Source organism: Ornithodoros turicata, chromosome 9, assembly GCF_037126465.1.
Source record: "Ornithodoros turicata isolate Travis chromosome 9, ASM3712646v1, whole genome shotgun sequence".
NCBI classification, from domain to species: Eukaryota; Metazoa; Arthropoda; class Arachnida; order Ixodida; family Argasidae; genus Ornithodoros; species Ornithodoros turicata.
Genome location: NC_088209.1, coordinates 28,916,890 through 28,944,728, shown reverse-complemented (window position 1 = coordinate 28,944,728; position 27,839 = coordinate 28,916,890). Strand labels below are relative to the sequence as shown.

Below are 27,839 nucleotides of genomic sequence, written 5' to 3'. Positions count from 1 at the left end.
GCTACTTCTCCACTTCTCATATTTCTAACTTGTTTAATTTTTACTGCTCACGTGTAAAGGGAAATGTTGGGAGCTTACTTAATCACATATTCGTCCTATAGAGCTACATAACTGGCCCACTCCATTCCTGTTTCATTCGTCCGCTTGGCGCCTCGTCTCTGAAGAGTAGACGCCGCAGCGCGTGCGTGGGGCGCTAGACACGGCGCTCACAAGGACAACTGCGCTTCAGCGTGTTAAAAAGACGCTTAAAGTATACTTACTATATGTCCTCGTTTGTCTGCTAGGTGAAAATTTCCGAAATTCATGATGTGGACGCGTGATGATGATACCAATGTGTCTTCGTTCTGGGATTGAGAGGAACTCTTATGCTGACTTCTTTTATGTTCGAACCGTTTTGTTGCGAACCGGTTACCGCTATTATTTCTTACGGTTCTGCTCCGGTTCGGGTTCAACAGTGTCATGAAAATTTCGGTTCGGGTTCGGGTACGGTTCCGGCAAAATTAACGGTTCGGGTACGGTTTTCGGTTCGGGTTCGGGTTCGGTTCGACACCCTGATTACAAGGTGCAATACTTTTTGAGAGATCGTAAGTCCCACCAATACAGAGTGTAACTGGTGCACTGGTAATTTTCCAATCCCACAGATTTGTGGATACATATACGGCCCCGACGACGTAACTGCCCGAAATAAAATGTGATTGGAAAATGACTGTCTCACTGGGTACTGCACAAATTGCGCATATTTCTGCTTTTTCATTCTTGAGAACCCCGAATTATGTATCAATGTATTTCTAGTATTACTCGTGTAATACACGTAAGTATTATGTATTATAATGGCTCAAAGTGTTGTGTATTAGTATTATGATACTGATTTCTGGGAAGTATTATGTATTTGTATTATAATACAAAATATGAGTATTACTGCCCGCGCCCACAGAAGGGGAAAATGAGCTTCGCGAGCCCCGACCAGGGCCGCTCTCCAGCCCAGCAGAAGGGGACCAGGGTTGTGTACAGCAGAAGGGATTAACGGATGGTTGCACTCTCCAGCATTCGCAACTACCATGCTCCCCTTCTGATGCCTATTAGAGCTTCGAGTCCATTAGCGCTAGCACTTCTTAGTGACCGAAGCCTATGATTTTGTGAAGTCTGTCGACGGAGGCATTCCGTGCGGTTCACCGGAGAGGGGGCCGCGAGATCGAGGGGTTTTTGCCGACGAGACTACGAAATATTCGCTGACTTCAACGACACCGAGCCCATATTTATTCTCAGTCAAAGCAGGGTGATAAAAGTGTCAACTCCAGCCTCAGCGAAGCATGTCTCCCGCGTGGATGTGCACGTTGTCCGTGACTCGGGGAAATGGAATGACTTCTGCAGGGTGCGTTAATCGAGTATACGTTTGCGCCAGGCTTATGTTAACGGGTGTGGTGTGTGTTTTTGAGGCCATATAGGCGCTGTATGTCGGCACGTTTATTCTAATGGCAGTACTCAGTGTGCAGGCAGCATGCGCACGAGTAAGCCGCTCATTGTCGTCGCGAAAAGAAGAAAGAAGCGCTTCCGTTCCGTTTACCCCTTTTATGTCTCCATACAGATTTTCATGCGTATGTTTGATGGTGGTGCGCTCCTCACAAATTACAGGTCACGAGGTCTTTGAGATGAACGTGTTTGATGTATGCTAGAGCCCGCGGCGTAGACAGCTAAGTGTGATACTGTTTTAATTGGTGAGGTCGCAACAACGAGCATCTCGGTATATAATATGAACAAGTGTCTAAGAGTAGTAGGTGCAACTCCTAGCCAGACGTTGCCGAAATGACAGACTGTGACTATTGCTCGGAACATTTTTGCCATCGCCACCTAGCTGTATTGTTTTCCTTCACAGGCAACGGTGAGAATATTTTCCTGTTGATCATTCTAAAAATGACGAATTTAGAACTTGTTCGAGCTGGTTCATGTATAGCAGCAGGCAACTAATTGCAGATTTCAGAGGTTCGGGTTGGAGCTCTACACTCGTAAAACAGAACTTCACCACATAGAAGATTGAAATGTGGCAGTTGGCATGTTCCATCATGTTGCATAATGTTCCATCATGTTCGCCACATAAGACGCTGAAGCCCAAGCATTGCACAGGATAGTACCGTTATCACTCTTGAACTGTGGAAAGCGTACGTCTTTTTGTGACAATTAACATAACTGCATAAGCGTTAGAAAAGAGGCGTACGCGTGCCGTTTTCAGCAAATCAAGCAAGAGAACGATATCATTAGCGACTACGATTGGCTAGCAACATGTTATGCGGTGAAACTTTGTTTTAAGAGTCACGTCAGGACTGGGAGGTACCCGGGTTCGAATCCCGGTGCCGGCTGTGCTGTCTGGGGTTTTTCCTGGGTTTTCCTCAGGCTTTCAGACATATGTCGGCACAGTTCCCTTAGACGTCGGCCCAGGACGCACATTCCCCCAGGGCGTTAGTCGTGACGTCGCCCACCTCTGTGAGGCCGACAACGGCGAGCCCTTTTACCCTCACCGTCCCCACCGCCACCACCTTTGTTTTACGAGGGTAGCGTGCACGCGGAAGGATTGTTTTTCGCCTTACTTGATTTCGATGCTTCGATCTTCGTTGCAGCTGTTAGCACTAGTATTTGTCCCCACGTTGAGATTGTCTCACGTCGCTTGCCTACATATTGTCTGTCTCTTCCTTAGCAGATGTTGCTTCTTCCACTCTACGGACCCACGAGAGAGTGCATGGAGATCGATGAACAGTCCGTGTTTCCGTTGTCGTTGGTAAAGCGTGCAACCAGCTGTTTTGCGGATCAATGCTCCAGTCCCCGCAGAGAGTATCACCGGTCGCACGATGTCAGCGATGATAGAAAGTAAAACGCATGCACGTCTCTGTTGTGGCCGGCTGTAATTTCGAGAGGACGTTCATGCTCCTGTTGACCACGTGCTTTCTGCATGTTCCTCGCCTTGAGATTGGCCTTAGAATCACGCAATTACGCAAGAGCCTTACTTGGGAGTTGGGACTCACACATTATATTCCCCCCAGCTGTATGTCTTCTGGGACAGGAGCGTCAGTTTTTGTCTGCTGTGCTGTAGTACCACAAATGCAGATGCAGACCTGCACTGTAGTCTACCTGTCGGTGAAAATTGCTATCCAGGCAGTGCCCCTCCAACGTTGAAGATGGTAGAACCGCCTTTTGATGGCACGCTCGAGGCACAGTCATACAAACACGAAGGACGCAGGGCAGCGGGACACAGGGTCCTCGGTGGCAGCGGTGATTTTGAGTAATACCCGGTGATTTGGAGATTCCACCTTTTTTGCTTCTCTTTTCTTTCGAAAGAAGGACAGCTCACAACAAACTTCATTGAGGCTATTACAGTCATGTTGGCCCCCAGTATTGAAACCTCGTCAACTCTCAGTCCCTCGAAACTCTTATTTGTCCCCCAGATCTACTGTATACTTATCACACTGTTCCTATATATAGTTCACATAGAGTGTTTTACCCTGTTATTTGTCGTCGCGGTTCTCAGACAATCTATTATGGCGTCAATTTGAAGCGTGGTCACGTAAAGACTGCAGTGACCACAATGGTCGTATACTTGATTACATCTTCAAGACCAGCAGATTTTACGCCAGACGTGACCTACACTCTAAAATTGGTCACCCTTATTTCCACCCACCCCCCTTTCCCCCTTACAACAAGGGTTACGCCAGAGAAAGTACGTTCCAAGGGTGACACGGAGCTGAACCGTTCGATTTCAAGGGTGACAATGACGTTTCATCGATGTCACCCTTGGATTATCACCCTTACGAACTGCTCGTCACCCATAAGGCTTGATGTCACCCATAAAACAGCAAGGGGTTAAACGCTCACCACTCTCTTCTCTATGTTGCGCATGCGTTAATCATTTGAACGCAACGAACTTGGATGCGCTGACGTTCAAACGCTTTTCAACCAGTTTGGCAGTTTTCGGCCTCGAACAGTTACTGGTGTGAGAATGTCATTCACTTCAGGGGACGTTCATGAAGTGAATCGGGGTCGCTGCAAAGAAAGTGAGTGCGACTGTACGGAGTATATGAGGAATAGACGACCAAAGTGGTGCATGGGTAGGTGTGTGTACTGCGAATATCCTCCAACGCAGCACGGACGCCTACAAACCGTCGGTAGGTTCACAACAGCTGATTTCTTAGTTTAGGCATTAACGTCAACAGCGCAGTGAAGTGTTCGCTTTCATGGAATGACACAACGAGCGTCTTTTCCATAGTTCCACGCTACGATGAGGAATGCCAGCCTGCCAGGCGTTCCTTGATATAGAAGAGGGGCAATCCCAGGTGGAAAATATCTGTAATCCCAAGTGGCTGAAACCACTTACTTACAAAGTGGTTTCAAGTGGAAATGCTTTCATACCTTCAATTCCATCTTCAATTCGGCCTCACAGAGGTGGGCAACGTCACGACTGACGCCATGGGGGAATGTGCGTCCTGGGCTGACTTCTAAGGGAACTGTGCCGAGATATGTCTGAAAGCGTCTGAGGAAAACCCAGGAAAAACCCCACATCCGACTTGAGGCCTCTGCTTCGACATAGGCGTATGTGGGCCACAAGCGGTGAATTAACGACAATCGCCTAATAATTCAGTCCTAGAGCCGTAGACTTCACGGTTCTTGTACGGCGATCGCTTTTTCTTTTCTTCGTTGTTGTTTTCTTTGCAGTTTACCATAACCGTTGTCTGCTTAACAACACAGTACCACTCCTCAGACGAGAGTGCATTTTTATACTAAAAAAAAGGGCATGCCAAATTCATGATCCAACATGGCGGAGATGCGCGCGCGAGTGTTCGTATCAGCTGCATCACGGCCTGCTCTCATCGTCATCATTTATTGTTGTGGTGGTTGTTGCTCTCATATCCGATTTATATTTCAACGTGCGACGCAAAGCAATACGGCCTTGCGTTCTCTACGCTGTTGGTCAGACCATAATGCTTTGCACTTACACGCTTAGCCGTCTGGAAACGATTCAGTTAAGATGCATTAAGATCACATCCGATTACGAGAAAGGATTACCAGCAAGTGATCCCGCACAGAATCTTTCCGTTCACAAGAACAGGTTGTCAAGGAGGTGTCAGCAAACGTGTGCTTTGCTGCAGCTGCTAAGCTGTAACGACACGTGGGACAAACAAACGCCATGCTCCGAGGCACTGCTCGTATCCCTTGTGCGTTGCGACGCAGTTACACAACGCCCTCGGAATAATTCCCATCGTGATGTACGATGTTACAAAGTTACAAAGTACAGGAAGATTGAAAAGAAAGCAGAAAACAGTTTTGCTTTCAGAACGACTTTTATGATAGATATGCTTCCGTTTTCGAAAACTCCTCCCTCGCCTCTCTTGTTTATCTCTTTCAAGAACTTAAAGTCGGTGTACGCGTACGTCACATCGTATTCGTGCGTTAAAGGAAAAACGGGGCGAAGAGAGATACTAACGTTCATAAAAATTTAGCGACAAACCGACGCGTCGCATAAATTGGCCCAAGGAGAAAACGCTTGGAAGGTCTACCCTGTGAGCTCCGGCCCCTTGAAGTAGTCGCCGACAAAGAAGAGTGAACCAAATCGACTGGGGTAAATCTCTGGGCGACGTCTCGCAAGGGACCAGGCGATGAAGGATACCGCTTTATGTGCATCACTTTGCGATTCCCGTGGCTTTCAAAAGAGGTTGCCGGCTGAAGTTTCGTCGAGAGAGAAAAGCTTGGATTCAAAGATTCTTATGCGCCCGAACGGAAAATGGAAGTTTGCTCACCGAGTACGAACTGCGCTTTTCAGCTCTGTTATAAATAGGGTTTTCGGTTTTTATTTTTGAGCGGATTCGACGTATGTTTTTCGATCTTTATTGATTTACACGAAATCGGCGTTTTTTGACGTTTTTCCTGGCGTGTACATGGTTTACCCGACAGTTATCGGCGAATGGAAATCGTAATGTAATTTGCGCACGACGCTCATTAAACACGGCGTTGTGCGCGGTGGTGGCGTTTTACGGCTAACGAAAAAGTAAACGGACATTTTTCACAAGCATCGTATTTCTGCATGGTTTTCTTGTCTGCATCAACGACTTGCTGGGCATGTGCAGCAATTTATCTCTGTCGTGTCCTGGAATGTCCCTCTGTATTCGGTGTTTTTTGATTAAGCAGCACGTGCACGGCTCCGCTCCATGAAAAGTAGAGCTGACTGCGCACTTGCAGTGCCGCGATCTGCCACCACCGTATGACAAAGTGCTTGTCAAGCGTGACGTCACCGGGGGGAAAGTGCCTTGACGTGGGTTTGGTATCTCCACCGCAAACGCAGGCTCCACTGCGACGTTACGTGCATGTGCCTTTGCAAGCACTTTGTAAGAATTGGTCGCAGCTTTGCATGATTAGCAACCTGCCTTATCAGGCGACAACGGAAATATCAGATGAGATTACAATCAGGTGCGCCGTGCCGGTGCCTTCGTTTGATTTCGCAAGTTGCGTGCTTCCGCTGTATCATGCAGATTTGCACCAGTTCCAATTTCGAACCAGGTTGCATACGCTGTAGCTCACGCCCTTGCAGACGTAGCTAAGTGGCATTGACTATCTCGGTCCTTAGTGCATACTGCATCCGACTTAGTCTTTTCCGCGCGTTTCCCGTCTTCACGGTTTCTCACGATGCATTCGGGGTTTAGTCAGACCCTAGCCGCCAGGAGATTCCTACTGACCATTTGTACTGTTTCACTGTTTTTAAAAGGAATGACACCGAGGCACCAAGCAGTGGAGCGCTGCTCCTCCCACCGCCAACTTCGAGGAAGGCGCAATCAGTTTTCTGTCCTGAAGTCAACACGGCTGCCCGACGAGCATCGCATTCCATGGCCACGTGGACTGTCGTCGAGAGCGGCCGCCCTGTGTCGTGGGCGTCGAGACCCCGTTAGAGTTCCCAACCTAGACCGTTGAGGGGAATGGACTCGAACCAGATCCCGCCGCCCTTCCGAGGCCTGAGCCTGGAGGTTCGTCACACCACCGACCCTCTTCTTCCCATGACGGACGAGGAAAGGCGTATATCCTATGCCCTTTGTGTGGCGCTCCTGAGCTTCACCGTGCCGCTCACCGTCGAGGAAGTCTTCACCGTGCTCGCGCGGAGGCCCAGAGGTCCGCTTCGACTTCAGTGGAGTCCAACATTGCTGCTGCCTTGGCTCTGCTCCGACGTCATTGCCCCGAGCTCCTGAGAGGACCTGTCCCACCTACACTCGACCGACCTGGTGCTGCCCCAGTTCCGGTTCCCGAAGACCCGGAAGATGTCAGTGATCACGATCTCCTCCTGTGAGATTGAAGAGGGGGGAGGGGGTGGAAGTTATCGCTGGCACGTGGATGTGACACCCGCTGTGGGACTTATCTTGCTTATCTTGTTTACCTGAGGTGGCAAGGTACGCCACCGGTTCCTATTGGAGGTGTGACCTCCGGGGGAACTTAATAAAAGCGGAGGGAACCATTTTGCCGGGGCTGTTTGCCGTGGGGCTCATGCTGAGCGGTTGGTCTGGCAGTCGGTAAGATGTAATAAACCTTGCTGTCTTCTGGTAAGCTGGGCTTTATTGAGTGTCTCCCTCGTACACTGGACATAGGGACTTCGACCCCGAGTGATGGGATGGCGATCATTTTCCCCACAATGTATGGTACAGAGCGAGTGACCAATGTTGCCACATTCGTCGACTACAAGTATTTGTTGAAATGTGCCGATGCTGTTGGTTTATACGGTTTCTGCGTTCATTCGCTCCACATATCGTTCAAATGTAGAAGTAAATTTAATGTGGTGAATATTGTCCCAAAAAATTGTGCAAGCTACTCATACGCTACTGTGTCTGCCACACGGCGGCGCGGCTCTGTCCATTCCTCGGGAAAACGCGCCCAGGCGTGCGCGAACCTCTGCAGTCGACAGATTCTGGCGTATACCATCCGCGTGCGTTGAAAAACTGGTTTTTTCGGGGTCATACGCACGTCGACCGCGCGTGCGCGTCGCGAAATCGTCAGAAAAACGCTCCATGCGTTTCGGCCTGAAAGCTATGACGTTTCGCGCGTTCCAGTGGAATATTCTGAGCAATATGTCACTCATGCGAATACACGGAAAAGGCAGAGTAGGAAGCCGCGTCGACTGATGTTTAAAGGGGCACTAAATGCAAAAACAAGTTGACTTCAAATTACGTTACACGCTATGTTAATTTCGTACTTGTTATCATAATTCAAAAGTTTGATTCCGTTACGAAGCTATGATCAAAATTATACCGGACTCTTTCTTGCTTCGGCGCTAAGCAGTGAACGTAGTTTCAGCTTGTGCATCGATGTTTTTAGTCCATGCTGCGCGTGCACGCGCGTGCCACGCCATGGAGCAATCACGGCGAAAAACATAGTGCGCGTTGCGAAGTGGACTGGCGTCGCTGTCCGAAGGACGTGAAGATAACTGTTGTCAGTGGAACATTCGCGGAAACTGTTGTGGGCTACAATTCAGTGAATCGCTACATTGAAAAATGCAGCAGTGCACGCACATCATGCCGCGCATATACGAAACACTACGATCGGACCCGTTCCAATCCACGCACGCACTGTAGGTATGTATAGGTATGGGTATAGGTATAGGTATATAGGTATGCGTTCGCTTCTCCTGTTGTCTCATTGGATGCCGCCAACCTTTGCTTCCAGGGGATCCCATTCGTTGCAGCCAAAGACTGCTCTGTTTTCATTGTGTTTTTCTTCTAAACGGTAGCGTTGCGTGAACTAATTTTGTTTGAATCATACTAATTGAAACACAGACTTTCATTTGAGAGCAAGTTGTTTTTGTATTTTACCGAACTTGGAAGTCCGAAAGCTATACTGATTGTGACCCCGCACGACAGAGAGAGCGCTGGCTGTAAAATCCAATTGTAAATAATTGGCTGCGAGTGTAATTGAAATATTTAGTACTGTGACTCTGAGCTTCACCAGAAAACAAAACATATCACAACGTTTCTTTCGCACTGGTCTGGGTGCAGATATTTCGAAGTCATGGAAACGTACGTTGTAACGTTCTTTGTAATGTGCAGGTCGAACACAACTGGATATGTACCACACAAACTTAATATGCAGGACGCTTTTGAGACGAAAGACGCGAAAGGAGAGCGCCTAAGAAACCCATTCTGCGAACGAAAAACGTGCGATTCCTTATTTCCATTTGCTCAAATCCGTGCTCATTTCCTTAAAGTGCAAGTCCTCGCATAATTCCAGCAACCCGCGATCTTTGCGAAATTTCTGTTTACTGCGTTATTTATCTTGAGAATTATAAGTCAGCTCACCCGAGACACGGGATCTAATTATGCAAAGCACGAAGAAAGCGTAACAATCACACAGGAGTCTGCATCTGGACGCCGTTATTTGCATATTTCAAACGTCAGTGGGATTGCGACGAACATCAAGCGAAGCGCACGATCCTGACAACATTGCCCTTCGCGCGGTTCCTTTGGTACCGCGGTTGGTGCTCGTCTGCCGTTCTTACTTGTTATTGATTGCTCAGGGAGTGAGTTCATATGAATATACAATCTCAAAATAAAGTTGTTGCTGTTGTTGAATAAACGGCTAGTGTAAACTCTTATATGCGGCGATATACACCTCTTACGAGGATTGTACACAGATCGTAGTGTCTCCTCTCGTAGATTGCACACAGGTGCTCAAACGCTGTGTGTTTGCACCTTACTAGACGTCCAACTTTCACTCAATTTGTGAGATACGTAGCCCCCGCGAAAGAAAATCTAAACACATTTTTAACGATACGTTATAACACGTCGCCATGGTGTCCTATAAAATATGTCTTAACAAAAGCGACGATCTTTGAGACACGCCATAGTCTCGTCAATGTGACGCCTAAAGGACTTTGACTTTTGACACCTTTAAATAGACTACCTCATCCATCACGACCAATTCCGCAACTACAGCGCCCTGTCAGACGGGCGCAATTACGGCCTTAACAGCTACGGTCGTAAGTGTATACTGTCATTAACTTCTTGCCAGACGGTCAGCAATACGGCCATTGCGACAAAACTGAAGTAGAAGGGCAACGGCGTTCCCGCAAGACAGTTTACGGCATTCCATCGAAACTGCCCAAGCCTCGTCACCAAGCGCCATAAGCAGGAATTCGAAATAACTTTTTTTTTTTACGCGACGTAATGTTCTGTCATCTTTTCTTTTCTTTTTTTGCGTTTTTCGGCTGCATTTTTGCACTTTGCTTCACTTTTTATTCCATCTGTTCAGGTGCTCAGTTCGTAGTGACACTGTCGAACCACTGCACGCGGCATCGCACCGTGTCGTCTGCATCCAAAAAGTCGGACGGCACTCAAAAAAATATCCAAAGCACTTCAAAGCAAATGTAGTTTTCTGTTGTATTTCCAAATTTTTCAAACTACCAACCAAACATTGTTTTCGTGCACTCTCAGTGAGAAAAAAAGTGACTTCACTGCATTACATTCAACGTTCGCAGATGTGTTTATCGATGTGCACATCATCGGCAAAATGCCTTCACGGATACCGTCTGGCAGCTTCCCAGAGCTTAAGGCCGTATCTAACTTAACGGCCATTTCTTAATGCCGTAACCTTAAAGGCCGTATATGTGCCCGTCTGACTGAGGTATGACTCCTCCATCATCGACAATAACGCCAAAAATCCGACTCGAATGGACGTTTTTCACACTCGCGTCGTATCCTAGCGGTTGTCCAGCGAAACACGATCGGCGCGCGCCAAAGCACAGCCGGCTATACGATGCCTCGGTACTTGCGCCCTCTTTGCAAAGGGGGATCAAGTAACACAAGTCGCCGGCGCCATCTATTGAATATGTAGGGAACCTTCTTCGGCGCCGTCAAGATCACAAAGCATGCGCAGAAGCGTTCTGAAAAAGGTCCATTTAGTGGGGTACTTTCTGTGCAACCTGATGTAATGCACGGCAAGAGCAGACGCCGGATGTTGAGAGTATGGCGGAATTCCCTCTCTGGAAATCGGAGAAAACGTCACACGGACAAGTCCAATCAGGGGGCGCCCTTTGGCCGCCCGCTCGCCGTCTGCACGTCGCGGAGATCGGTGGTCGGCTTGTAGAATGTGGTTAGTGCAGGACGTATTCGTACAGCCAGGAAGGTAACATGGTGTTCCACGCGACATGGTCGCGTCAGAACTCACACTCATAAGCGAACATCGGCGTATTTGCAGAGGACCTTTCACTTAGTATATTGCTATGCGAACGCGAAGCAGACGAGCTCGGAGACAATCGCCGGCACTGCGCTGCGCTCGCATTGGTGTTCCTGGCCTCCGTCATCATGATGTTACTATCGCTGGGGTTTCCTTAGGTGTTGAGGCAGTGACGAATCTTTAAAACTCGTTTATTTAGTATGTAAGCTGTTTTCAGAAAATAAATTTGGCCAAGTGGACTGTGAAGCGGTGCAGAGCATTGCTGTATCGGTTTCACACACACGTTTCTGGATGCGATAGCCCTTTAAAGTTCAATAGACGGCTCTCTCAATGGGAGCCGTGATCCGGAATGACATCGTTGTACGAGTATAACATCGTTGTAGGAGTATAACATTATTTAAGGGGGCGTGACAACCCTCTGCCTCCATCAGATACACAGTACATAGTTAAAATCCTACAGCGCCGCGAGGAATCGTTCAATCTGCGTGAAATCTAGTGCTGGTTCAGTGATTTCTAGTGCTGGATGAGGCAGGATCTTCGGTGTGACCCCTAGACACATTCCAAACAGCGATAAGAAGACAAACAAAATCATATTTCGTACAACGTTCAATTTTGTAATCATTCACAAAATAACGATGCCTCAAGCGAGAACTCTAATATCACTACGCACTAGAAAAAAATAAAAAAATACTTATCTTGGAACAACAATCCCTTCATTGCGAGATGATGAATAGGAAGTTTCATCGCCAGAGGCGATATTCTACCTCACTACTGATGGTGATATGGGGAATGAAATAATGAGCCCCTTCACAATAAGGATCGAAGTCCTATGGTGTCCAAAAAGGTCAAAAGAGCTTTGAGGGCACAGCGTTAGTGGGAATCAATACGTACAACAATATTCCCTCTGCGTAGAGCCATCTGCCTCCTGCAGGATTTTTTGACAGCTGTGGTTAGCCGAGGAGATTATATTTCAGGTTCAAGGTACCGGTGCAAGCTGTAACAAATGACATAACAGATGCATAACGCATGACAGAGTCGTAGCAGGATCCTCCTGTGGTTCGTGGTTGAACAAACAAGGATGAAGGGCACACGACCACCTGCTTAATGTTGCCGCAAGAACAGACAAATGACGTCACCCTTTCCCTGACTCCTTCTATCGACGACCTGAGCCCCTACGTCATTGATTACGTAACGCCGCGGCGCAAAGCATGCTGGTGGTCACTATCATGGTGTTTTCAAACCTGTGACGTCACGAGAAGGCCGGTTCGAGGTTATATTGCTCTCTGGTGGGCAAGAAGCGGGAAAAACGCGGCGGCTGATAGGCTGATAAAGCTGATAGTGCACTCTAGCATGCTTTGCGCGGCGGCGTTACGTAATCAATGACGTAGGGGCTCACGTCGTCTATTGTGTGCTTTCTTTGCATCACAACGGAACCTTGAGCCTGAAAATGAGAAGGACATACACACACATACGCAAGGGGGCTCAGGCTTTAAACACAATCAGGCTGCGTTCCAATACCCCTGTTAGTCGACTGCCTAGCGGTCTAACTGGAAGTGCCGCCATGTTAAGTCTCGTTCCAAATCTCGCCAAGTCCGCTATTCAGTCGGCTACCGCCTAGTGCGCATCGATGCAGTCTAGTTATACGCCTGACCATCTGACAGCCGGGATGGAGACGCGCGTTGACGGTACCGGCGTGGCCGCTGTTTCTGCTGGTTTTAAATGTAAAGTTGCACATAGTGGTATGTTTTTTAAGACTGTGTAGAGAGCTGCAACACATGTTTAGTTGTGAAGGTGACAGTTTATGCACGATGTCCTACAAACTTAGCGCATTACAGCCCTGCTGCGCTTGCGCCGTACGCATTTCTTGCGTGAGCAACGAGATGGCGCCACAGGCGCCTCGGCTAGGCAAGCCTGTTCCAATAGTGACAAGCAAAGGGGTCTACTCAGCTGCCTAGTCAGGCGGCTTCGCGGGCGCGAGGTATTGGAACGCAGCCTTACTTTATTGAGGTCCAGATCACCCTATCACTTTCTCTCCTCCTTTCTTGTATGCGTTGCGTGTCTTAGCGCAGCGCTTGTAACATCACCAGTATCATTCGCGTAGTCTGGTACAGCACGACCTCACTCGTAAAGAGGGCAGCAATCAAACGCTATTTTTTGTGTTTCTCTGCGAAACAAAACCATGCCGTTATTCCAAGTTGAGGAACATGTTTCCAGAGCTATCTTGTTGCTGACACCGTAGGCCTTATTCGTACTTGTACTTTCTCATTGAAGTACGTGGCACCCGAAAATAACGTTTTTAATCGGACAGACATCAAAACAAGATAAATACACGAAGTTTTGCAAAGAGAGCTCGCTCCTTGTAAAACGTTTTGCCAGCCCGGCTTTGAGTCCTGTTGTGAAAGCATCTGTACAAGCACTCGTCCCACAATGGTCTCGAAGTAAGCGCTTGCTTCCGCTATCATGGACTTAAAATAGCCCTAATAAAAATATCGCTTCTGATAACTGCAGGTTCCGAATGCAGGCCACCTTTCATGATGCATGTTGGCAATTCTGACAACCTCATAGCTTCACAAAGTACAGACCAGAGTTTCTTTTTTTTTTTTTTTTTTGTCCGCGTTAGCGCCGCGAAGCAACTGTGGCTATGAGCGGCGTAAAGATGTGGACAGATGTTTAAACTTGACAACCGACCTATTCTATGTGGACAGATGGAGAGGGGACAGCATGAAGCAATGGGGGAGAGAGGGGGGATTAGTATGCGTTCTGGTCCGAATTTAGGGGGAATTGTGCCGACATTCGTCTGAAAAGAAGACTGAAAACTCAGGGAAAACCTCAGGCAGCACAGCCGCAGGTAGGATTCGAACCCATCACCTCCCAGTCTTCAGTACGACCTTGGCTACCACCAACGAGCGGGACGCCTTAACCCTATCGGCCATGTTGTGACTCACACCTGTGTTTGAGTCTCTGCTTGACTCTGGCTTTTCCTTTTCTTTCACCGACGGATCTCTTCTTCTTATCGCTGTTCCTCCTTCCGCTGTTTTTTTTTTCTTTTTTACTCTACGTAGGTGAACTGGGATAACCAATCCGATTATTTGTATTTATTATTTTTTTGTTTTTTATTGTTCTTAATTTTTTAGGGAATAGCAAGCCGGCGTGCTGCATGGCTGACCTTTCCCTTTTATCTTTCCTTTTCCTTTTTTTTTTCTGCCAATAAATCCCCCCCCCCCCCCCACAGTCCGATTTAGTCGTGACCCACCGCCCCAATTTTTTCTTCTGTCCATCATCATCATCATCGTCATCTTTCGTTTTCCTCAGTTTTCCTTACCAGTCACATTTAGCCATTACGATCTTGATCGCCATTTCCCATCGTGCCCTTTTCAAATACATAGTGTAGCTGACGGAGGCTAAAGAATGAACTTACAGAGACTGTGTACAGCCTTGAGTAGACGATCAAAGGCACAGAGATGGCTACAGAGAAGAGCCAGATGGTGGCAATGACGGCGCTGGTCCGCTGCTTTGTGACGCGCACGTGCGCTTGGAGCGGGAACATGATGGCGATGAAACGGTCGCATGAAATAGCCGACAACGTCAGGACACTCGATGTGACGCAGGTCACTGGAAAGATAAAATAAAAGGGATTATTACCGCTCCTTAGGAAAATGTATTATGGGCATCATAGATCAATGCAGCGTACTATTTGCACGCAGCGTATTGCGAGGACCTCAATATTCCCTGTTGCGAAGTCCCAGATCTCGAAATTCACGTTCTCGAAACAAGGACAATCGAGGGGAATGTTCGATTGCTTCGTAAGATGGTATGCTGTATTTGTATTTTCAACTGTAGGATGGGACAAGCGCTATTCTTGCCCACGTCACGCTTCAAAAATAGTACTGCCCTCTTCCTAAAAACGAAGACCAGGCATACTGCTTGTCTCTCTCCACAGCGATCATTGTAATGCCGAATTGAAGGGAGACAGTCGTTTCGAGCTCATCTGCAAAGCGTGTTTTTTTTTTTTTAATTATTATTTACTCTAGCCACAGAAGAAGCTTTCCCTAACCAAGAGAAAACTGATGTTCTGAGGCTGGAACAACATAGAAAGGACAAACACATACAAAGCCTCAAATTGCCTGAGAAATGAACGATGAAAAATGAAAGTCACTGAAAAGGTTAGCCAGCTGTAGGATTCGAACCCACATCTTCTGGAATTGGTTTGTCCTTTCTATGTTGTTCCCCAGCCTCAGAACATCAGTTCTCTCTTGTTCAACAGTTGCCGCTTGCGTCGATCCCGTAGTATAAATGTGTGTATGAGTGAGCAAAAATGTAAGAGTGAAAGGAGGATGAGTGAGAGAGAGTGGCTGGTTTGTCCCTTCAGATGACGCGCCCTTGGATGTCGCTGAGAAGGCGTGTTAGCTTAGCTCAATTGGTAGAGCCCTGGACCGGCAATCCAGAAGATGTGGGCTCGAGTCCTACAGCTGGCTAACCTTTTCAGTGACTTTCATCTTTCTCTAACCATTTAGCCCACTTGTTAACCGATCTTGCATATTTCTATTCCTGAGTCAACAACTGCGACAAGTCCTGAAACATTGCCACATTGCTATCGCACAGAAGGGCAACATCCCATCGTACAGTTCCGCAAGCGATGCTGCCCCGACGACCGTCTTATAGGCCGCCCATTCCAAGACGCGTTGACTCAATGAGATGAGCCACAGAAGATTGTGTACTCATCTTCCTAGACTTCTCCTAACCATTTAGCTAACTTATCAACTCAACTCAACTCAACTCAATAAGCAACAATTTTATTTCATGAGGAGTTTCATTGCCAGGGACACGAGCACGACATCACTATTTAGCCACTCAAATTCACGGGCTTTCGATTTCTGTCCAAGTCGGCGGACACGACTGAGCAGCACTTTGGTTAGTTTATTATTAGATTAGTCCAAGTTCGGTGTTTGCATTTGTATGTCCAGGTTAGTCTAAGTTCGCCGTTGGTAGTTTCCCGCGCGCGATCGTGCATTTTTATAGTCAGGTAACACTTATGTACAGTAGTTTATTTTGCGACGAGAATTCCCATCCCTTTATTTCGAGGTACACCCCCATGAGAAGGCTAACCAGGAAAAGTTAGCAGACCGACACACCATACGAACTTTCGGCTTTTGACTGCTTCCAATAAGTTCCAATACCTTGAATAGTGGCACGAGTGGGGTAAAAATAACAGCCGAAGGTAGCATCAGGTTTGAAAAGTCTTTCGAAGCTTCCCTATATTGGAGATGTGTTTCTCCACTTTGAACGGAGTGCTCCTGTTTTCTCATATAGACTAGAATTGGAAGCTTCGGAAGAATTGGAACATTTTGCATTCTAGATGCAACGATCTATGTGCAGTGAAGCAAAATTGGATGCTAAGAATAGGAAGTCAGAGGTACAATAACAGGAGCAAAGGTACATAGTAAAAACAGGGGCGTGCTGGGGAGGTTAGGAGGCCCTTGCGCATGACGTCACGCGCCTTTTGAGCCACGTGACACGGGGAAACATAGAGGGGGGAGGGGTCATATACTGCTAGCAAAAGTGTGTGTTTTTACAATTTCCTCTCGTAATTTCACGCGTACCGCAACAAGTCACGGCATGGCCTCCTACCGTGACTCCGGTGAGGTAATATCGTTTCCCATGTCACGTGACCAAACGTGACGTTAATGCACAAGCCTCAATGACGTCAACCTGACGACCTGAGGGTAAATAAATACAGAAAGCTCATTTGAAGCAGCAGCGCTTATTTCACTTGCGTCATGTAACTACGGCGTTCATTTCGTTCCGTACATCTTGGAACGTTGTTATTACACCAATGTTCCTTATATTTACTGTAATTATTATTCCTTAGTGTCGCTACGCTCGGAAACATCCACGCGCAATAAGGGAGAGCGTCCATTACAGTTCGATTTTTATCCTCACACAATAGAAGCCACGATGAAAAACAAAAAGAACTAGCTTGGTGAATGAACACGCGAAGAAAGAGCACTTGAACGAAGTATAGCTTCCATGAATACGAGATTTGCGCCATCAGAGGCGCCACGGCCCAGCAAGCGCCTTTTATCGTACATTGTTCATCCCGCCGTAAAAAAAGAAAAAATAAGAAAAGTATTCTTGTTCAGCCTCTTTCTTGAACATCACAAAGATAGGTGCACTAGTTAATCGATACCGGCTTTCCTCTTGAAATAATCGTGATGAACGTTCTGTTTTTTCCTGTTTTTTCCCTGCTTTGATCACTTGCGAGAGACTCGCCCTCCGAAGAACATACGGGTGTAGTGGTTATTATGAGTAGTTGTAAAGACATCCGTATGTTACATTACGGTACACGTTACGTTACGTTACGTTATGGTGCGCCCGACGGCTTTTTTGTGCTTTTTTTTTAGCTTTTATTAGCGTTTGCATCCTCATGCTTTGTCTCGATATAGTATGAAGTTTTAGTAGGCAGTCAGCACTGTACGAAAACGTACACAAACAACGTATATCCCCCTTCCGATGCGTTAAAAGGAAGATGTCAAGTAAGAAACCAGCAACGTGATGTCAGCCGCTTCAAAGTAATGAGGCGTTTAGGTTATGTTATCGTGAACACTTGTCGTGATAGGCTAGAGCTTGATCTTATGAAACTCTCAATTATTGAACATACGAGCATCTGCAAAAGTCTGGTAAGAATCTCGAAATTGAATCTCGAGAAGGGTCTTGAATGCGTAGATTGAGAAGTTACCCGTCAAAAAGAACTAGTTACGGGTTAAGTTGCCGTGTCAAAAATGTAACTAAGTTAGTAACGAAGTTGTTCAGCCTGAAATGTAACTCGCAGTTACTGAGTTACTTAACAAAAAAAGGAACGAGTTATTTCCAAGTTACTTCGTACACAAAATTGCGCTGCACAGGTGGAGCGCGCGTGAGCAGTTCAGTTCGACCTTGACTTGCCTGCGGAGGAGTGCACTTCGTTCACTTCACTTCGAGTTCACTTCGAACGCTTTGCATCTTACTTCCTGCGGGCGCACAATGGTTCAGCTTCATTTCAATGGCAGCGGTTCTTACTTCCTGAATAGAATACTGTCATTGATTGAATATTACGTTCTGTGGCATAAAATGCCATGAAAGAACCGGAGAGAAAACAAGAAAATAAGTGGACGCGAGCGAAACGCGAATTAAAAGTAGCTTGGAACTTAGCTTAAGTTACTTTGGCAAAGTTACCTGAAAAAGAAACGAGTTCCTCTGAAAGTTACCACGGCGCAGAAGTACCGAGTTAAGTTGCAAGTTACCAAAAGAAGGAACTTAGTTACAGTAACGAGTTACCTCGAACTCTGCGTGGATGTTTGTACGTGCTCTTCGTTCCGTTTTCGCTTTGTCGCTCCACGTCATATGGGTTGCTATGCAGAAAGTTGCCTTGAAATTGAAAAACTTGCCAAGTTTTTACATCGTGACTATGCGCCTCAATTATGTGAAGAAAATGCCAGCTTAGAGTCACATACTAGAGTGTAGAACAGCGCTGCTCTAAAAGGTCACAACATACAAAGGGCACTGATTTTGTACTTCTTTTTATTTTCCCTCTCCAGCTTTTCGTCTGCGACGCCGACGTTGCAGTCCACTTCCCACGCAGCAGGCGCATGAGTACAAAAGAAAAAAGGACATGAAGTAATCGTGAAAAGGGAATTTTTGGTGACCTGTGCCGGAAGCCCGACAACGGTGGTTGACAGCCAGGCGCTAATTTACGGTGATGTTGATGCACGACCGGTATAAAAATGTCATCGTCAAAGCCAGCTGTACTTTTTTTGCTGTCTTTTTAACCCATATTACTTCAAGATGCGTCCAAATCTGCTGTTGTATTTTAGTTTCTAATCCCAGAATATCGTTGTTCTCGTCCCGTGGACATCAGGTGGCAATTCTGGCCTTTGTAACTGTTCGCTTTTCTCCTTATTGGTCAAATGGTGAAGTCTTTTGTGCGGAGGAAATGGTCCAAACTCCGTTCGGCCGTTGGCTGCTTTTGTTGCGTCATAGTGTGCTTCGACTTATTTATTAATTTAGCTTTACCGCACTAATAGTTTCATTACGTTATCAGCCACTGTCAAGCAAAAGGTTACAGATTTACATCGCTATAGACGTTGATATATAAATTTATTTCACTTTCAGTGTCAGCAAAATCCGAGGTGCGTGTGGCAGAAAACTAATGAGACTGTGTTTGTAACCTAGTATATTGTATATTACAATTATATATATATATGTGTTAGTATAAGTATATATATATGTTACAATTCGAGGTTATCCCCTTCAAAGTAGTTCCCATCCGAAGCCACACACTTGCAGAGACGACAACAACAACAACAATAGATGATAACGATGAGACGGGGTGTTTAACCGCGGTGGTGCAGTACCCTACCTCATTGCACGTGGAACATTAGATGATGAAGGAAGGATGAAAATACGAGACAGAATTAAAGCATCTGGAGCAATCCAGTGGACGATAGGAAGTCCATGAACAGGTAAAGAATGCGACGATGGAGCACATCATCTTCATAGGGGCCAATGAGTGCAGCTAAATTGAGCGGTCTCTTTCTGATACGGGCAAGCTCATCACACAGTATCCGCCTTTGCGGGCAGCAGAGTGCATATTCCGTATGAATGGGCTGGGTGTTCGCCACGACACCACAGGTGGAACAGAGGCTTGTGTCACAGCATCTGATCATGCACTTGAATTGTGAGGTGAAAGCTACATTGAGGCGGAGTCTACGCAGGAGGGAGGTAAAATGGCATAATAAACGGGCAGGGTAAGAAAACGACAAATTTGGGTCTACCGAATACATGACAGATTCAGCCGTGATGTCCCGGCGCCATGGCTGCAAAGCCAAGGATTGAAACCACGCCTTGCCTTGACGACTGGCCTTGATTTCTCAATAGTCCAAATACAAATGTCGTCGGCATAGATGGAAAGTTTCACTCTTCGGCTAACGCAGGACTTCAAGCCTGCCATTACCATATTGGAGAGAATTTGGCTTAAAACACTTCCTTGTGGTACCCCATGAGCTAAACCAATCTTCGGCATGAACCGCTTATGCGTGCGAATCAGAGAGTGCACTGTCGCGCAGAAAATCCGCCAGCCACAAGAACATTCTGTCAGAGGCCTGGGCTTGCAGCAGTGCGTGCAGCACAAAGGGGTGACTGACGGTATCGTAAGCTCTTTTTACGTCCAGAAAAACCGCCAAGACAATTTTCTTCTGGTTCTTGGCTTGTTCGACGGAGGTCACGAGGTCGAGGACAGAATCCATGGTGCTGCAATGGCGACGGAAACCTGTCATCTCTGCAGGGAGAGCTCCATGTCTCTCAAGCCACCGTTCTAGCCTATGCAGCACCATTCGCTCCAAAACTTTACCGAGACAACTTGTCAGGCTGACAGGACGAAAGGAGGAGAGATCAGAAGGTTGCTTGCTCGGCTTTAACAGAGGGGCAACTAACGCATCCTTCCAGCTCGCCGGCACTTCCCAGTTTCTTCATGAGGTGTTGTAGACATGGAGCAGACAGGAAATACCCGCACCGCTAAGATTTCGGATGGCCCGATAAGTGATGCCGTTTGCACCTGGCGAGGAGTTGGCACGTGGGAGGCGTACGGCAGCCCAGAATTCGGCAACTGAAAAATCCATGTCCATCACGTCGTTGATCACCGGCTCTCTACCAGCAATGGCTTCTTGGATTGTAGAGACTCTATACTCCCACTCGTCGTATAGCAGCGTCGGATCACGGCGTCCTGAATGTTTTTGATGGTTCCGAAAGGGCGACCTTTCAGGTGGATTTTAAATTTCGGGAAAGGAAAATAATCTGGAGAATGTATAACGCGGCTGGGGAACCTCTACGACTCCTTTTTTTGTGTGAAAAACTGGGTTACAGAAATGGCCGTGTGAGAGGCGGTCGTTGTCATGGTGCAGAATCCGAGTGTCCGAAATTGTTGGCCGCACACGAACCACTCGTTGACGGAGTATTCCAAGAACTCCACAGTAATTATTTTTATTAATAGCTGACAAATGCAAAAGCGCTGCAAAGTGTTGCAGGGCGAACGGTTAAGGCACAACAAACAGAACAAATGCGCCACCAGCAACTTTTAATGCAAGAATGAAACACAGAACACTGGTAAGATAACAACCATAAAGAACCCTCTCAGACACAGCCTTCAAATCAAGTAATAATCCAGTAGTACGTTAAGTCCAGTAAAGTCCAGTAATACGTTGCAGCGCTTCTGCATTATCAGCCATGGAATACCAACTAGCCCCAAAGATCCGCGTTATTTGATTAATAGCTTGTCCTTTAGGCAGAAATTCTTTGTGAAAAATCCCTTCACTGTCAAAAAAAAAAAAAAAAAGGAAAGAGAAAAAAAGATTAACATAAACTTTATTCTTGATTTGCACATCGTAGCTTTTCTGGGGCGCGAAGACTGTACGGTATGCCATTCTTGACTTTGGCGTTTCGTCTCAGGGTCGTGCTCGAAAACCCATGTTTCGTCACCCGTTATCACATGTTTGAAAGAATTCGGATCACGCTCGATGCGAGCGAGAAGGTCCAGACACGTTCTTTCGATTGTCCTTTTCACCGATTGAGAGATTTCTTGGCACAATCTTTGCACACATTTTCCGCATGCCCAGCTCTTGCGTTAAAATCTCGTGAGCAGTGAAGCGGTTTCAATTCAACGCGTCGCTGATCATTGCTGTTATGGGAAAATTTATTACGTACGTAATACAAAAGCTGTACTCAACACATACTAACTCTATGGCTACAGGAAAATTTAGAGACTATAATGACTATAGAGACTATAATTTTTAACGTTATTGGACGATCAGCGCGCACAAGAGTTCTCTGGATTCGTCCGTCCGACACACTTTCTCGGCCCTCAGAAAAGACTTTGTGCCACCTGAACACTTGAGCCCGGGACAATAACGCATTGTCCCCATAGGCTCTCTTCACCTAGTCAAAAGTCTGCGCCGCATTTGATTGCATAACGTCGCTCGAATACTGTTCGCGCTCCCTTTTTGAGCCGCAATATCGATGCGGAGGTCCAGCTGAAACGTACCTGACGCACACGTGGAAACGGTGGAGCGTCGAAACTCGAATGAATGCAAACAAGATATCTACCCACCGAGTGCCGGGCAGGAGGAGTCCCCAATTTTCCCAGATCAAACGGCCACGCGAGCAGTACTGTCGCACCTCGTATTTACCCACATGTCTCCTGTCTTTGCCGCCTCAGCGACGAGATATTGCCAAAACTGTTCCTGCGCTGAATAATTAATGTGGGTAATATATTTACGCACGTAATTTGTTTATTTAAATTGTCAAAAGAAAGGCCGACTTCCTCCTTTTTCTCTCTCTCTCTCTCTCTTTCTCTCTCTTTAAATCAGAAGCGGTATAATGCTATACTCTGAAGTAGCTGTCCTCGGACATATTACGCTTTAAAGTTCCGTTCTAAAGGGCGAAACGCATTGGACGTTTTCTCAGCGTCAAAACGTCGCGCGTACGCCATGGCCTTGCACACGCGGCGAAGAAACGCCAGCGAGGCGACCACCCGAAACGCATGGGACGCGTACGGAGCGAGTGATGCACGCCGCTGTTGCTATATTCGTCGACCACAAATATCAGTTAGAACGTGCAGATGCTCTTCTTTCCTGTGATTCCTGCGTTCCTTCATTCCAGATACCATTAAAATGTTCACGTAAATTTAGTGTAATGGATAATGTCCCAAAAATTTATGCGAGCTGCTCATACGCCACCTTGTCTGCCGCACGACGGCCATGGTTCTGTCTACTTCTCGGAAAACGCGCCCAGACGCGCGCGAATATCTGTAGTCGCGTACGGCGTAGATTCCGGCGTACGCCCTCCGCGCGCGTTGAAAAACTGGGTTCCACGAGTCCATAATTGTCACAGAAAAGGCGTGCGCCTCCCGTTTTCAATAACTCAGGGCAAATAACGATATCATTCCAGATTATGGTTGGCTAGGAGCGTGCTATGCGGTGAAGTTCATTCCTAAGACGTTGATGTTGATGAAGAAAAATACTAGGGAGTTCATTTCTAAGAGTGTGGAATGAAACGCACCCACTTCGAAGCGCATTCCGCGTGCGCGACAAATATAAGACCACGCTGCTTCTGCGAACGACGCAATATGTAGTTATTGCTGCATTGAACACAGATCCAAGTGTTTGCAGTATATAGACTGTATCGCAGCAGCTTCTTCGACGAGACGCTGCAGCTTTGCAATTCGCTACACTTAGGCAAAGTGCTCGCTTTAGGGCTTGCCGTTCGAACACATTGTACGAGATAGAAACGTAAATCTCGGGAATCTCATCTGTGTGGGATGACTGAGAATCCCGCATCAACAAAGCGAAGAAGAGGAATTTGAATTTGAATTGTGAGAAAGCACAAAAGGCTGGAGGTGCGCACGTCCCTTATATTTTTCGTTTCCGACTCTCCGTCCTTTCCGTTTTATCAGTTCCATATTCTGGAGACCGTATACCTACATTTGCGCGCAAGACGTTACTTATATGGCCTAAGAGGCGGCTTTTCTACGCTCTTGTGAGCGCTCTTTCTGCGGCTTTTACGAGAAATTGTGTTCCATCTCAGACTCTTCTCTCGGTGGAAACTAACAGCTATAAGGCGGCATACCAACATCCATTGCAAATTTCAGGTTGATTCTGTTAGATTTCGCCCTCGCCTGTCTGCTTCAGTAAGACTCGATTTTGTACTCGCGGTTGCACTCATGATCTGACAAGGGATGGATGAACCTGCGCCACAAAAATGATGTATTTCACTTCTCTTTGACGGTGGGAGCTCGGGATACTTTCCATTTTGAAGCTGTTTGGAATCTTGGATTAAATTTGAACAAATGGATATAGGCTTAAAAATGGATGGGCGGGTTCGAATTTTATTTGACGTGGTGCAAGAGAAAAGTAAGGGATCAAGAAGAGAGAGTATGGCGGTTGAAAATATACGGAGGATTTGGACTTCATCATGTATTCCGTGTGCAAAACGGCAGAGCGATTTAAAACGGTCATAATAAACACCAGCCTGTTCATTGAGCTTTTCTGCAACCGTAAAGGTGTACACATTTTTTTCTTCTTTAAGCGTAAGCTGAAATGTAAAAGGGAAAACAAAGTATAACATTTGATAACGGCGTACCCAAATCCTTGGTGCCGGCAACGGAGTAAATGTAGCGCAAACGACTAATCATTGTAGAGTGCTGTCACAACCGCAGGGGCAATCCTTTACGCTACATCACACGTGTGGGAAAGGGAAAGAAAGGATGGCATGAACGACACGGTGGAACTGTTAATAAGTACTATCCTTCTGACTGACCTTTCCACTTCTCTACTTTTTCCCCCTTGGAATAAACATATAACCCCCTCCGGTCTTCAACAGAAGTACAACTATAGAAGACATGTGATGCAAAAATTATGTCTAACGGCAAGCTGACTGCAACGTTGTCAGTCGCTGAGAAATGCTTGTTTCACTTTTCACGTGCTCCACTCGGGTTCATGTAGGCCATCCACACTACCGTATTTCCTCGCGAGTGGCGTGTTCGCGACGATAAGATAAGATAAGTTTAACTGGGTTATGGTGTATTTGAGCTAGGTGTATTGGTTGTATTCGCGACGATAAATTTCTCCCACACCCCATTCTAAGCGATTTTCACGGAACAAACGCGTCTTTAGCTCCGTGCCTTTTCAGACTACAGAGTTTTTTTCCTCCGTGTCATACACTGTAAACTTTTTCACACCTTTAAAGGTGTGCGCTATGAACATTCAACCTTGTTGCGTAACATTGCATCTCCAGGATGATATTTTACAAAATTTGGAAAGCATTACTAAAGATCAAGTGTCAGTGCAAATCTTGCTTTCATTATGTCTTGGATATCGTAGGTACGAGCTAATGCATATATGCATCGCTATCGATAATCGAGCACGCGCAAGTGTCTACAATACTGTTGAACAATGTTGATTTGTTGCAAGACTGAATTTTTGGAGGACAGACAACACTCGAGTAAAGAAAATTTGTGCGAAACCGTGCTCCATTATGATGTTACCAAAATTACACCTAAAAAGGCGTGCGCCATGCACGCTATTACACCTTTAAAGGTGTGAAAAGATTTAGAGTGTATCGAAATTTGGAGCGGGTAGAAAACGGACCAGCAGTGCTCAAGGCTGCTACTCGCACTGTCCGAGCCCGTGTGCCCGCTCCGTGAAAATTACTGCATGTCCCGTGTTTCTCGGGCACCACACCCCCTTTTCGATGCCTCTTCCATCGCTCCCGCTCCTCAACGATATCGTGGACGTGGGAATTTTGTTACCTCTCTGTTTCATCAACAACAGCAACAAACACACTGATGATGAATAATGGGGAAATTCGCCACCTGTTTTGTGGCCCACTACCCCAATACCGACGGGACTACATGAGATGTAAAACGACAATGAGGGGGACGAGGTACTCTGTTTCAAGTATACATATTGCTGCGGATCCGTTAGCAGTCATATATTGGGTATTACACGGCGAGCCGAACGTGTGAAAAAAACTTGCCCTTCTCGACGAGTGCCCCGCCTCTCGTTATCTCGTAACGCGTGCAAGCGATTAAGGACTCGCTTGCACGCGTTACGAGATAACGAGGGGCGGGGCACTCGTCGAGAAGGGCACGTGAAGGGCGTGGTATACGTCACGCGCAATGTGTCGCCGTGCCCATCTTTTTTAAGTTCCCGCCCGCCTTTTTGAATTTCCCGCCACTCGTTAGCTCGTGACGACAGTAACGACGATAGACAGAATAGGACACGCCGAGAGTTTCTCGGCACGGTTAGACGGTCCGTGAACCATCGTGCTTTCGTGAATAGCACCATGGACTTTAATGGGTCCGTTTCTCGCCCGTGAAAAACAGACGAGAAAGACGTTAGTGTGAAACCGGCCTAATAGGGAGTTTTAGTGCATCGGAAGCGTTCTACGAAAACGATACGATAAAGAAAGCTGCCAAATCGAAGATCAGAGACGCGTGATGTCAGCCCCTTCGAAGAAATCAGGCGATTGGCTGATCATATTTTCGAAACCGACATCGTGAGCACCTTGCGATCTACTGAACTCGCGAAAATACCATTTCTGTTTTCGTCGTTATGGTTACCGTTCCCTGTTTATATTTTGCGTACAGAGTCTCTGAACGAGGTGGTTGAGTTATAACAGGAAACAAAGTAAATATTGGTTTAGTCCGTCGCGACGCTGTGGCCCAATATTTTGGACAAAAACAGCTGTTGTAGAGTTCCTAACACTTCTGCTTGAGAAAGTTTCTGGTACCGCAAACATCACCTTCTCGTGGCCTTTTCAACTTTTCGACAAGCTATATACTCTTCCCCGTGAACTCTGCACGAGTCTATCTCACTCCGATTTCTGTGTCACCGATCTGGTTTCAATGCTCCCAATTGCTGCCAAAGCAAATATACAGTCGCCGTGTTTACCTATACCCACATGTACACACCCGGGGTTTCGTGCGATGTTTGAAGTCTCGAGGGCTTTAAAATTTAATCTATTACGTTACTCCTATTGCCATCTTCTTTCTTTTTTTTCTTTTTTTGCGCTTTCCGATCTAAGCCTGGCGGGATCGTCTCATCTCTTTTTCACACACGCGGGTGTCGCTCCCTTTGTATGAGAAAGGCTTCTATGGCATTTTTTAAAATGCTTTTATTGCAAAGGCTCGTGTCATTCGTCTTCCCAGTGTCGCAGATGAACAATCCATGCTGCTTTCTTCAGCTTTATTTGAAAAGGAAAAAAAAATCACTCTTTTGCTCCAACAAAGCACTCCGTTTATCTCTCTCGTGGATATGCTCATATTTCATTAGTTAAAACTGCCCCTTTCTTCGAGCAATGTTCTCAAAGTCTCTGATACGAAGAACAAAAAATGTTCTGTCCTTGGAGCAGTGATTGAACGTCTCTTACACGCCCTGAACACGCGCACACAATTGAGGAAAAGGATTGGGATTGTAACGCTGCTTTTATTGTTGCTCTGTGACTTGTACAGCAACAAGTTCTGTAGACAGCTAGACGACAGGCATCGACTTCTTCGAGCGTGCCGCTTTACCACGTTGCTTGCTTACATTAAACCTTTGTAATGTGGATGTTAATTTTCTGACACAGCGTGGTCTGTTGAAGCGCTGGCCAGATTTCAAGCTAATTTTATGAATACAACCGTACAGCGAGTGATCCACAACTTTATACGTAACTTACGTTCCGTATTTCTCTCTCTCTCTCTTTTTTTTTGCTTTAATTGCTCGCCATGTACCTATTATCACATTAACACTTTTCCCTCTCTGGATTCTCTAGATGGCTTTGACTTCTTGTTCCTTTACTTAGTGGTTTATTTTTGTTTTGTGCGCTTTGTGTATCCGTAACTATCTAGTATAGGTAGTCACTACACTATAGCGCGCTTTTTATGATGCTCAAACCGCCATTGCAGATTGCGACGGTGATGTAATAAAGAAAAAAACTGGGGATGTAAGTTTCGACGAAGATTGCACTGAGCAGCATCACGGACCACCAACGCGATGAAAACTTTCTCGCTCTGTTATTACGCAGTTTAATTCTCTGTTTTAAAATGGACGAAAACTTTTAAATGACACTGCGCGATATCATGC

At 46.5% G+C, this 27,839-nt stretch overlaps 1 protein-coding gene across 2 annotated transcripts in view; it reads right to left on the bottom strand.

The window, feature by feature from the left end:
• The window catches only part of LOC135368530 (QRFP-like peptide receptor), a 248,098-nt gene that overhangs the window by 113,999 nt on the left and 106,260 nt on the right, over positions 1-27,839 (bottom strand). For both annotated transcript variants that reach the window (XM_064601890.1, XM_064601889.1), the window contains exon 2: positions 14,606-14,799. In XM_064601890.1, coding sequence (XP_064457960.1) covers positions 14,606-14,799 — 194 coding nt within the window. The remainder of the gene's footprint in view (positions 1-14,605; positions 14,800-27,839) is intronic.